Genomic DNA, 12,742 nt, shown 5'->3' on the forward strand with positions numbered 1-12,742 from the left:
TCTTTTGAGGGATAATATTTTTTTTTCTTAAAATAAGCGGACTGCTGTAATTTAAAACTTTCAAATAAATTTAAAGTTGCCACTAACCTAAGTGGGTTCGTAGCCTTCAATTCAAAAAGATAAAAGATACTAAATGTTATTGAATTTTTTTGGAGGAAAAGGAATGGGCATCTTAATGGAACATAAACTTTTAAGTGACGAATTACACTCAACCACATTCCTAAATGTTTGTTTGTCTCGCTTTTGCTTCTCATATGCTTCAACAAACTTATGTGTTGGACAATTTCTCATGCTTGCCGTCATCTTTTTGGTACATAAACTAGAAAAATATTATATCTGAATTTGATGTTATTAAATTATCTTCATCAATTATTTTAAACCTGAAAAAAATGTAAAATATTATAATAAACAAAGTTTTAAAGATTTAAAATGCAAACATACACAATATTTTAAAAACACACACACACAAGTGAATTGATCACAAATTGTAAAACGACAATCTTTTCTAAAATTGATATATTATTTTATTAATTATTTTTCTTAATAATTAATATTAATCTTTATAAATTATGAAATATGAACTAAAACTTGCATAATTTTAAACTAATGTTTATGAATTGAAAAATTTAATGTATAGTTAATGTTTATAAGTAGTTTATAAAAGTTTTTAAGATTAGTCAATAACATTTTTTTAAAAAAATATGATTGTAATTATTTTTTATTTAATTGGGGAGAAGGGAGCGTTTGTGGGAGAATTTGACCCACAACCTATCAGTTTGTTGCCGAGCTCTTATACCATGTTTATGGAATATTTTAGATGAAGAGTTTTTATAAATTTTAATCAATAATAATTTTTAAGTGGTAGTTTTTTCATTTTAAATTAATATTTTTTAAATATACTAACTAATATTAATATTTATAAGATTTTTTGGATAAATGATAGATGAATTAGCACATCCACAAAAAGCGGAAGGCAAAAGGAGCTACAAAACCGGAACACCGGAAAAACGTCAATCTCTAAAAAATTCTAAATTTATAAACACATCATTACCATCATATATGTGAAAGAAGAGTTGTGATAGGTATAATACATTACACTCTTAGAAATACAAATGAAACCAAATTCGTGTAGCCCGTTGTCTCATTATTAAACATCAACTTATTATGAGCCTTCCAAATCTCTCAAACCCCGAAAAACCAAATCCTTATCCAAAATTTTCCGAACTTCTGCTTTTGCCTTAGCCATCCATTGAAAATAAAAACTCTTTACATCAAAGGAATAAACCAAGCTGACACCTTCAGCCGACGAAGAATTGAACACCAAAAACTCCAAGCAACTTTGCAATGTAATACGATAGTAATTCCTGTTTCAATCTCACGCAAACAAACCGAGCAAAAGACATCAGTGTCCTCAATGATTTTATGCTAAAAAAGAAGGAACCCGTGATTTCCATAATCTGATGAAGAAAGTTGTAGCAACAATTGAATAATTATGGCTGATATTAATAAAACTTGATGAAGAATATTTTTATTAGGAAAACAAACCTTTTGAATACCACGCCACATAACCAAAATACTTCTATTATTATCAGAGACTTATCACATGACATCAATTTCCAAACCCATTTTAGCAGCAGACATTGATTTTCTAAAGGAAGAGTCTTAATGCCTAATCCTCCAAACTGAAAAGGTTGACAAACCATATTCCATGGAACTTTACAAGTTATGAATTATGAAAAGCTGAAACTTATAAAATTTTCAAGTTCAAAAGCTATAAATTTGAAAAGTTTTAATGTATAATTAATATTTATAAGTAATTTAATATAAATAGTTTTTTGAATTTAATCAATTATATCTTAAAAAATGTATGGTTAATAAATTTTAAAAGTTTTAATAATGATTTATAGGTTATTATATATGAAGAGTTTTTATAAATTTAAGGAAAAAGGTGCAAAATGACCATAATGTATAGCCCGCATCTCATGTTGGCACCTCATGTATTTCACATCTCAAAAATGATCCTAATATCTTGGAAAAATATCAAAAATAACCCTTCCGTTAATATTTTTGTTTAATGTCGTAAATATTTATGCTTAACGCTGTCCATGTATTTTTTTGATATTTTTTCACAACGTTAGGGTCATATTTGGGATCCGAAATACATGGGGTGCCAACAAAAGACACGGGATATACATGAGGGTCATTTTTGCACCTTTTCCCCAAATTTATGCAATAAACTATAAATATTATATCAATAAATTACAGATGTAATTAATATTCATAAATTTAATAATTAATTTATAGTGAGTTATAGAAATAATTTTTTTTCAAAAAAACCAATCAATGAATCTTATTTTTTAATTCTATAAAGCTCATAAATAATTTAAAAATACATCTTATTAAACATTATGTATATTTAAATAATATTTCATAAATTAAAAAAATTAATTATGAGATTTAAGATATTTTTTTATATTATTATTTGTTAGAAAATAGGAAAAGTTTTTAAATTTAATTTTATTTAATCAAAATCTAAACTTTTTTAATACTATGAATTTGATGGTTATAAAACCTGAAGAGTTTTTACTTTTATTTATAATTATAGAATTTTAAGAGTTTTGTTATATTTTACTCCCTCCGTCCCAAATTGATAGGCAGTTTAGGATAAATACGGATATTAAGAAATTTATGATCCATAGTTAATATATAAAAAAATATCATACTTGCCCTCATTTAATATAGTGATAATTTTTGTCTTTTTACGATTTTTGTTGTGTTTCCAAAATATTCCCTATAATTAATAAGGGTATACTTGACAATTACTTACTTAAGTAAATATCTATTGCCTATAATTTGGGATAAAGAAATTTGAAATAGGGCTTATCAATTTGGAACGGAGGGATATTTAAAGGTTGTATAAAATATATTTTAAAAATTTAATTTTAATTTTAATTTTAATTTTAAAAGTTTCATGACTATAAGATTTGAAGAGTTACATTATACATTATATTTACAAGTCATTAAATATAATTTTTTTAGTTTAGTATCTAAGTTTAACTATATTATATTAAAAATATATTAAAAAGTGAAATAATTTAGTTTAATGTATATTAAAAATTTGATAAAAAATATAAATCGAAAAATAAATTATATATAAAATCACAACTTTTACACTAACTTGCAATTTTATAATGACCTTGAAAAATTATCGATGTCATTCACCATCTTTTAATTTTTTGTAATTATATAACTGTTCAAAAATTCCACGTTTTATAGCTTGTGGCCTAAATTAAATTTTGAGCTGAATAATCAACTTAGCAACATGATCAAATAACTTGTGTCATATGACTTGTCGCGCCATATGTCATTTTCCGATTGTTATGTTAGCTACAAATCGCCGGATTTTTGAACAGTAGTATAATTGAAAAAAATAAAGTTGGTGAATGGCATTGACAACTCTTAAAAGTCATGATAGGTATTGCAATTTAGTGTAAAGGTTGTGATTTTATAAGTAATTAACTTAAATTACTTATATTAAATTTATAAGTTTAATTTAAATATACGTCTTATATTCAAAAATTTAATTTTAAAAGTGTAACGTATTCAATGTCCTCCGTACAACGCTCCGGCATCGAACTAATATTTTATAATTTGGAAGCGAATTTTTAATTTTGTATTTAAAACTCGAACTTTTATGTTCTTGCAATCAGTGCGAATGTATACTGTTTGGAATTCAAAACTAAAAGGTATATGATAAGATGGATTCTGTTCAATAATTTTTCCTAATTTCATTTCAAAGTAAGATATCATTTTTTTTTAAAAATTCAATTGTAAATATAAACGTCCATTTCAACAATAAAAATCATTTATAATTTCATAAAAGAAAAAAAGAAGAAGATTTGCAATGCATGCAATTCAATTAGAACCGAATCGAACTGAAATTTTACTTTTCAAAATCGTACAGAATCATTTAAAAAATTAAAACATTTCAAACCAAACTAATCCGAACTAGTCCATTTGTGCTAAAAATTACTTAAGAAAATATTATCCAAAACCTACCGCAAAGCTAAAATTCAGTTACATCAAAGCGAATGGCGCCAAATTTTCCAGTTCGGTTTTTACACTATATGACCATCAAGCGGATATTGATGATCTACTGTTTCCTGTTGCTGTACCACAGGAGTCCCAAGTGACAAGGAACTCTAATCAGTACTAACCAGAAGCTTTAAATGAATCTCAATATGAATCAATCATAAATCAATGAGATCATGTGCTGGTAGCAGATTAAAATAATTACTTGTGTATAAAGTAAGGATCAGAATACAAAAAACAAATGGAGAAAAAATGAACTTGTAAATCATTATAAAATCTTTCAAGTAGTTCTGTACACAAAAGGAAACTATAATAAGCCTGATATATTTCTAGCAACATTTATCACCTTAAAATTCTCTGATACAAAAACAAATGACTAAATCTCCACCAGAAAATACCAGCAAGGGAAAAATGAACCAGACTGGGTCCTTTTTACTTCTTGGCTGGCGATGCAGAAGATACATTATCACAAACTTCTAATTCGATCGATTACATCCATCGCTTTGAGTCGGTCTAAGTCGAAGTCGATGACCGGAACAGAAGATGGCCTTCTAATAGGGAAGGGATCTTTTCTGCTCTCGGTCATTGGAGAGTGGCTACTACTCTTACTCAGCCTATGGTGTTTGCTTAATCTGCATTTTGCACTATCAAATTCCTGACTCTTACTTATCCCGGGAATCTTTTTCCTTTTTGGCACATCCCGAAGCATTTCTTGATCTTCAATTGTCAGCATGGAGGATGGAGAGCTTGACGTGTGGGTAGACAAATGAATCATTTTCTGATTAGGCGATCGAATCGGAGATTTAACCGGAGATCTTAGTCCACCATTGCTAGCTCTTGCTTGGGAGACGAGATGGTGAAGCCAAACCACCAATTCAAGGATATAAGAGTCGGTCTTCTCTTTATCGGCATGGTGTAGTGTCTCGATTCGTAACAAGTCTGTCTGTCCTGTAGGTTTCCTATTCACCTCAGACCTGAAGAGGTTCAAGCAGGGGTATTATAAGATGAGTATAAAACGCATTCGAAAGAAGGAAAAAAATGCCAGCGAATTGAAGTTCATGACTCACCCTGTATTTGCCCATTCTCCAACCCAGCCAAATCCATGATGAGCTCTAGCAGTGAGAAAAAGGCGAGTCAAAAAGAATACAACAACATAAGAATCATGAAAAAAATATTGCCTCGGTTCTTGTTCAAAATTCTGATGCTAACAGCTACATGTGTGCAAAAATACAACCAAATGAATAGCCGAACAAAACAGATAAATTTGGTTGGAATCAGCTTGAAATGATTTAAAAAAGAATCAGTTTTGCATATCGGATTTAAAAGTTAAAAAAAACGATTCACTTTTGATACAAACCAAACTGAACCGAAGAATAACCAACCGAACTGAAGAAAACAAGTTCGGTTTGAAACAAATGCACACTCCTTACTCACAACTACCAATACCGCATCAGCACGTGATGGAAATTATAAGACCGAGACTGAGAGTCAACTACTTGTCAAGAAGATTTTGGGGACTCTTTATGTACAAAGACATTGCGTTCTCTTTAACATGCACATTTCAGAGAAAGAAAGAGTTCACAAGGCTGGCTATTTTACTTGGTTGTGTTAGTCGCAATAGGAACAAGCCACTGCAAAGTTTTCTCCATTTCAGCTTTGATCTGTGCTACCGTAAGCTGCAAGAAAAAGAACAGTGATTAATTAATTATTGACATTTAATAGTGCCTTTCTCTTTGACTAGCAGTCCAATGAAGAATTATTCTCCTTCAAAAACAATACATGAAAGAACTAATACCTCTTCCTTAAAATGGAATGACAGTAATTTGGAGCGCAAAGCAGATTTGATACTAGGTGGCAGTCCTTGGTACAATGCATCTCTTGTATTTGGCGGAACAGAACTTGATCGAGAGACCTGAATGCTTTCAGATGTTAGCTCAGCAAAAGCATTAACTCAACGTAACATCGCCCATGTCATTGGTGACAGAATAATTTGATCTCAGATAGTCTAGTCTTGCTTAAGATAAATTTGGAACACAAACATATAAAGGAAGGGTGACGGCTACCAAGGCTAGAAGAAATCTCAAAGGTGTATGCCAGCCATGAGAAAATGATTTGATTTCAGACGGATTTGATTTTAAGTTTAAAAACAGAAATCTTAATGCGACAATAAAGGATACCATGACTAAAAGAAATCTGAAACTCACCAGGGTATCAATCTGAGTAATAATATTTGCATAATGCAATGCGAGACCAGCAGAGCCCAGCTTTTTGTGACTGCTCGAAGATCCTTTTATTGGTCTATCACCATCTGCAAGTTACGCAGATAAAATCATTAAAAATAGTCTCCAACATATTAATGAATCCAGAGAATACAAGACATGATATGCACAAGGTAACAAATGCTGGTCCGCGGAAGTTAGCTACTTTTTAAAGCATAGTGAAACTTTCACCATGTTAAGAGACGTGTGCTATGTTACCAATTTACCAAAATGAAAAAAAAATGTTGCTGCCAATCACGGAATTTGCGATGAAAAATAATTGCTTTCACAAAGTTCTTTCAATATTCCATCTACAGTTTTCAATTCAACTCAATTAAGCTTTAGTCTTTTTCTTTACTTTATCTTAAACATGTCAGATTGTAAAACTATATCAGCTGCAATTTATTGATGGTCTAAAAGGAAAGCAGGAATAAAGACCTAAAAAGAGACTTCTAATTCTCCATCAAGAAATAATCAAGCATAGAAACACTTCTTTATCATAATCCTTAGTGAAGGCCACTTGAGGATTGCTTACTTACCAGCACTACCAAAAGCGTCGTGAATCTCCAGATGCAGAAAATGGACAATATCTACCAGCTTCTCCATCACCTAAGGATTAAATGGTATAATATTCAGCTGACAGATAATTAGCAATATGTTTACCTATGAAAAAAAAAATTCCACAATTACATAGAAGATACCCCTCCCGTTTTGCACTAACAGATGCATACCCATGGTAAAATTAGACAACGTAAAAACCAAGGTCAAATCATCAAACAATAAGAACAAGTAAGCCTCAATTCTCACAAACAAGTAAGTAAAATAATGTGATTTATACCTCTTCTAAAATCTTGGACCAAAGTGATTTCTTCTTCAAACTTTTGACATGCTTCTTCTGACTCTTTAACTCTGCTCTCAAAATTGCAAGGCTATCACCTACATATCAATCATATGAACAAATTAAAATAAGTAACTTGATATTTATCAGAGAAAGAGAAATAAACATAGACAAAGTCGGTCAGCATAACCATATGGATGACTTAATTTCATATTTTTGTGTAGACATTAGAGTTTTCTTGTTAAAGAGAACCTGATTACTCTAGACTGAATGAAAAGAAGTCTTCATCTAAATTGACTAAACAGTACTAACTACACATGAAATACTGCCACACAATACATACTACATTAAGAGCTATAGATTTGATAAGCAAATCTACCACATATTAATGGTTTGCTTGAAAAGACCCTTGTACTGCCCAAAGTTCAAAGACGAGGTAATATTGCTGGAAATGGCCTGATATATCCAAAGTCCAAATCATTTTGCTCAACTCCCTCAGTAATTAAGAAGAGTCAGAGACATTATAACAGCAGATTATTGATGAGAGCACAATGAAAGAAGCTCCATTGCTCAACTGTTTTTAATCAATGATAAAACCTTGGAAACAGAAATACTTGCATAATTTGACATTTAAGACACATTACCTCTTTGAGGACCATTTGAGCTATCATCTTCTTGAAGCTTACGCCGGTAGTCTTGTTCAAATCTGTCCAAGGCATGCATTTCATGATATAGTTCCTGCAACCAGAAAAAGTTATAGGTTATTATAAATTTTCTTGTTGTTGAGAAACGTTATGGGCATAAGACATCGGAAGTGTTCATCATTCAATTAGTACATTCTCTTTTTAACAGCAGGCCTTGTATAGTACAATGTTCTAACAACTATTCTGCTATACCAGATGTGATAATGAATAACTGAAATAGAAATAACACTTTTCCCTAACATAAGTAGAGAATGTCAGAGTAGAATGTTAAGAACTGCACCATTTAATGACAATCACCACATGGATGCCTCATGAGATGTGAATTACAGAAGACCAAAAGTTAGAAGCAGTTAAACACGTAAGCACAAAAATGAGAGCCACAAGTTCTGCACAACAACTTCAACCACTAAGGAATAATGTGTTGGGTCTGAAGTTATAGTTTGCTCTTTGCTATCAACAGCCATGTTTTCCATGGCCTCCAACTTCGTAATAACTAAACCTAAGTGTAAGCATGTTCTCCATAATAGGACTTGAATGTTTTCCTATTCAACCTCCTAAATAGTACTCACTCCTCAGGAAGGGGCACAGGAGGTGTCAGGGGTGGGTAGGAGGGCAACTAATAAATGATGTACTGCAGACACTCGAAAGCAAATGGGAAATTTTCTGTTGGGTTGGAGCTGTGTACATATGATCCTACACATATAAGCTTCAGACCTTGTTATAATCCATTTGAAGAGAAAGAGATTGAAGGGCTTGAAGAGGAAGGCCTTGTCTATCGTAAAAGGATTCTGGTTGGCTTAATACATCTAACGTTTAAGTTAATACATCGTATAATATATAAACTGCCTACTACCCTTTTCTTTTGTATAATTTATCCTGAGCAAGTAAGTTAGCATTTCACAATTTGCTTCTAATGCTATAATTACTCCCCTTAGCATTTGCACAAATAACATAACAGTAAAAGAAAGATAGCAGAGAAAACAAATATCTTAGGCCACTCATTGATTTTGGCAACATGACCTCCAAGGTTTGAAAAGCACTAGATGGCTTGGACAAGGTTGAACTTTACTAATGTTCCTAATTTTTTATTCTGGCAGCCTGCTGAACTCTGAACCATGCGGCGGAGCACACTTTCAAAAAGAGTGTATATTTTCTTCATGATAAGTTACAAATGGCAATGGGATGTGGGCTGAGTATGAGGATGATCTGCCTTGAACTATCAGGATGGAATCATGGATCCAAACCACATGATAGAATTTGGATAAACCCATTAAAAGATCTGGCAACATATTAACAAAGCTTAAAACATTTTACTGTTGACTTAATATAGGTTTGCTCATCTTACATGGTCATCATGATTCATGCCTAATGATTACCAAAATCATTTGCACAAGCTTTTTATATATTGAAAACATTCTCAGCAATCTTTGCATCTCCAGCACAATAGCAGTAAATATAAATGAACAATAATTATGTAAATACAGCATTACAAGTCCAGCATCGTGCCAGATCACCATGCGAATCAAATACTCATGCGTTGCTTCTCAACAACAAAAGTCGAGGGGCCTTCTAGGTTTTGTACGTGTTAGAGGGGTATGCCCCATGTGTGTATGTGGACTGACAGGATTTCCTCTCTCTGCTCCCTAGTGGAGACAGAATGTCACTACATGCACGGACCACATTAAAGGAACTGAAGAAAGAGAACAGGATAGTCCCAGAGCATGAGGCTTCCTACATTGTAGCTCCAGGAAGGTCCAAATTTGTGCAGCCTTTCCTTGCAAGCAAAGGAGCCTGCACCTACTCTTTGAACTGGTGTACAGCTCAAAATTTATCGGACCTAATCCTTAAACGGGGAAACTCCAGGGTCCTATTAATTTAGTATAGATACAGTATATTCAAAGCATATGATTGTTCGAACACATGTTAAACACTAGCCAAATTACCACAACAAAGAAAACAGCAATGTACTATGCAACTTAGTGGAAGCTTATCAGTAGAATAGCATTACAAGATACTCACAGCTGTATATTGTACAAAATTCATCAACTGCCGCATCATAGCATCTGCTTCTTCCTTCAAATGCTTTTCAGGTGTGAGTTCTGAACCCAACCTGACAAACATATTAAAAAACATTACAACCAAGGGACTTTATTTTGATTATGGTGAAAAATTATCATACAACAAACATAAGCCATAAGAGTTACTTCTCAAAATAGCGGTCTAAGTTATGCCACTGGGGATCTTTGCATCGATTTCCAAAACGCACTACTTCTCCAGAGAAAACTTTCAGTTCTTCTCTGCCGAAATTTGACATATTTGATTAGTATCTCCCTATGTGTTTTTAAATCATCATTAAAATAAAAATAAAAGCAAACAAAGGAAAAGAAGCACATATTATTACAAATTAGTATAGCTATTTCTGCATGGTCTACCTCTTATCAGCTGCCGCGATTCTCAAGAGTTCATCCATATCTCTTGAAATTAAATTTTGCACCCCATCCGAGGGAAGCACTGCTGCTTTTAAATGCTTAATGTTTTCTTCTGAAAGGGATTGCATCAGATTGGCACCCTTAACAATCGTATTAGCAACTTCAAAAGCCAAAATTGAAATTTTATTTCCTTTTGTCGTCACTCCGGAGGTAAAACCACTATTGATATTTAAATTTGTCATGCTGCTACCAAGTGTGTCCAATACTTCAACAGCCTTATCAAGACCTACAGTCCCGGCTCTTCCCAAAAGTGAACTTACTTCTGAAACCTGTAACACCAACAGATTGAATGAAACAATGCGACAACAAGCATCTTTGCTTAACATTAACTACAGGATATATGATGGACTGTAGAAGCTACCGTACCATCTTAAATCATACCAACTAGGCATGACAGTAGCAGACTCTTTTAGAAGTAATGGTTAAAACTCGTGAAATCAACTTGAAGGTCTCAGGTTTAAATATGACCCCTGATTTAAAAAGTAATGCAACCTTCTAAGGCTACAGTATATGCAAAGAAAAGGAATATTTTGGAGAAAATTCCACAAAGGTCATTTATTCATAATTTTCATATCTAAAATTCATTCAAGAAGCACCTCTAAAGAAGGAAGTAACATACAAATAGACAAGACAAGTTTCACAGAAACTATAATAATGGACAGTTTTTTATCATACAAGAATATAATATTTCAGAAGTTGGACCAATCAATTTCGAATCCAAATACAAAAATATTTGTGACTTCATAATTATTCCTAAAAATTTAGTGGCTAATACAAATTTATCATCTTTATTAAAGGTATATTCCAATGTGTATGAAATATGAATGAGAAAGATGTCTTGAAAAGAAAGAACGTATAATAGAAATTCAACTTCTTATGCATTTTCTAGTGAATGATTCAAAAATACTTTACAACAATACTCTGTAAAACAAAAATGATAGACACGAGTCTTTGCAAGAGTGGACAATGCGATTGCAGTCTCATTCAAAATGATAGACACAAGTCTTTGCACTTTAATCTTCATTGTTCACAAAAACAAAAATGACAGACATACCTTAAAGAGAACATTCAAGAACTGAAAATAACATGCTAGGCTAGCAAAACCTGGATTAAAATGAGACAAACGAAAAGTACACAATAATAAACAAAGACACAGAAAAGGAACAGAAGTGCGGAACATAAACAGCATCGAAGTTTAGACGTACCTTTGCCTGCTTAGACTTGGTTGATCTAGATTTATTCCTGGACAAGCGAGGAATACCATCGTCAATATCATCCGGGTTCATCCCATAAGGAACCACATTCACCTCCGGAAAAGAAAAGGGTTCTCGAACTGGCTTATTTTCTACATTATCCTCAACGGGAGATGGGGTAGTATTGCTATTTATTTTCACTTCACGAGACTGATATACAAAACCAGACCCGTTAAAATGACCGTTTAGATGCGGAAAGCCTCCACCGGGAGCATTATCTACAGTGGAACTCCTCGAGCAAAGTCCCCCCATTGCAATGATCACCACACAATAAATTAAAAGTTCCTCCAAAATCCCATGAAGCAACCAAGAAACATACTTTATTTACGAGAATTACTCAAGATCCTAATATCAAAATACATTCAGAAGCTCAAACTAAAAGCAAAGGAATAACAATCTATATCACTTCAAACCCAAAAGTATAACCCCTGGTCACAACAAAATTAGCACAGCACCAATCAACAGAGCTCCAATCCATTAACACCAAGCACCAACACTGTAAATAAAAGAATAAAAAAGAGAGCAGCTTTATCAAACATTAGAAAAAACAAAGAAGACCCAGATAAAGATTAAAGCAAGATCAGATAATTGATGTAAAGAAGTGATAAAAACAAGAGAACCCATAAAAAAAATAGAAAAACAAAGTCAAAGAAAAAACATATTACAACTTACAAGCAAAAAAGGGAGAAGCAAAGCTTACGAGATAGAGATAGAGAGATCTGAGAGAGGATTGTAAGAAACAGAGGCGACCATGAGCTAATGAATACAGAGAGAAAGAAAATGAATAGTTTATGTTTTACTGTTTCAATAAATACAAACAAATTGAAATTACTCAAAACATTTGAAGCAGCAGACATAGTCTATAGACACAGTGTTTAACTTAACTTATTAGTCAAAACCCCAAAGCTTTGTGTCTTCATTTTTTTTTACTATTTCTCCTTAACCATGGTTAGTTTGCCACTATTTAGATTTTGTTTTCTCAACTCCCCCACTCTCATTTTTGGCGCGTAACGTCTACTTTTCTTATTTATTTTAATGAAACTCTTTTTGTTTTTTACATTGTAAATAAAATAAATGTTATATACAATAATCGGATGTCTGTAATCAA

At 32.4% G+C, this 12,742-nt stretch overlaps 1 protein-coding gene across 2 annotated transcripts; it reads right to left on the reverse strand.

The window, feature by feature from the left end:
* Positions 1-4,334: 4,334 nt before the first annotated feature.
* Positions 4,335-12,472, reverse strand: LOC126661837 (protein PSK SIMULATOR 1). Of its 2 annotated transcripts, none has more exons than XM_050355717.2 (13): positions 12,335-12,472; positions 11,587-12,130; positions 10,325-10,650; positions 10,097-10,189; positions 9,912-10,002; positions 7,833-7,926; positions 7,189-7,286; positions 6,890-6,959; positions 6,297-6,400; positions 5,888-6,004; positions 5,692-5,768; positions 5,160-5,204; positions 4,335-5,066 (listed from the first exon to the last, which is right to left on the reverse strand). In XM_050355717.2, exons 2-13 carry the CDS (start codon positions 11,884-11,886, stop codon positions 4,559-4,561), a joined length of 1,923 nt encoding a protein of 640 aa, XP_050211674.1. In that variant the 5' UTR covers positions 11,887-12,130; positions 12,335-12,472; the 3' UTR covers positions 4,335-4,558. The 2 variants fall into 2 exon arrangements, with proteins under 2 accessions (XP_050211674.1, XP_050211678.1); XM_050355721.2 differs by having other exon boundaries at positions 12,307-12,472.
* Positions 12,473-12,742: the final 270 nt, after the last annotated feature.

Source organism: Mercurialis annua, linkage group LG1-X, assembly GCF_937616625.2.
Source record: "Mercurialis annua linkage group LG1-X, ddMerAnnu1.2, whole genome shotgun sequence".
Taxonomy (NCBI): Eukaryota; Viridiplantae; Streptophyta; class Magnoliopsida; order Malpighiales; family Euphorbiaceae; genus Mercurialis; species Mercurialis annua.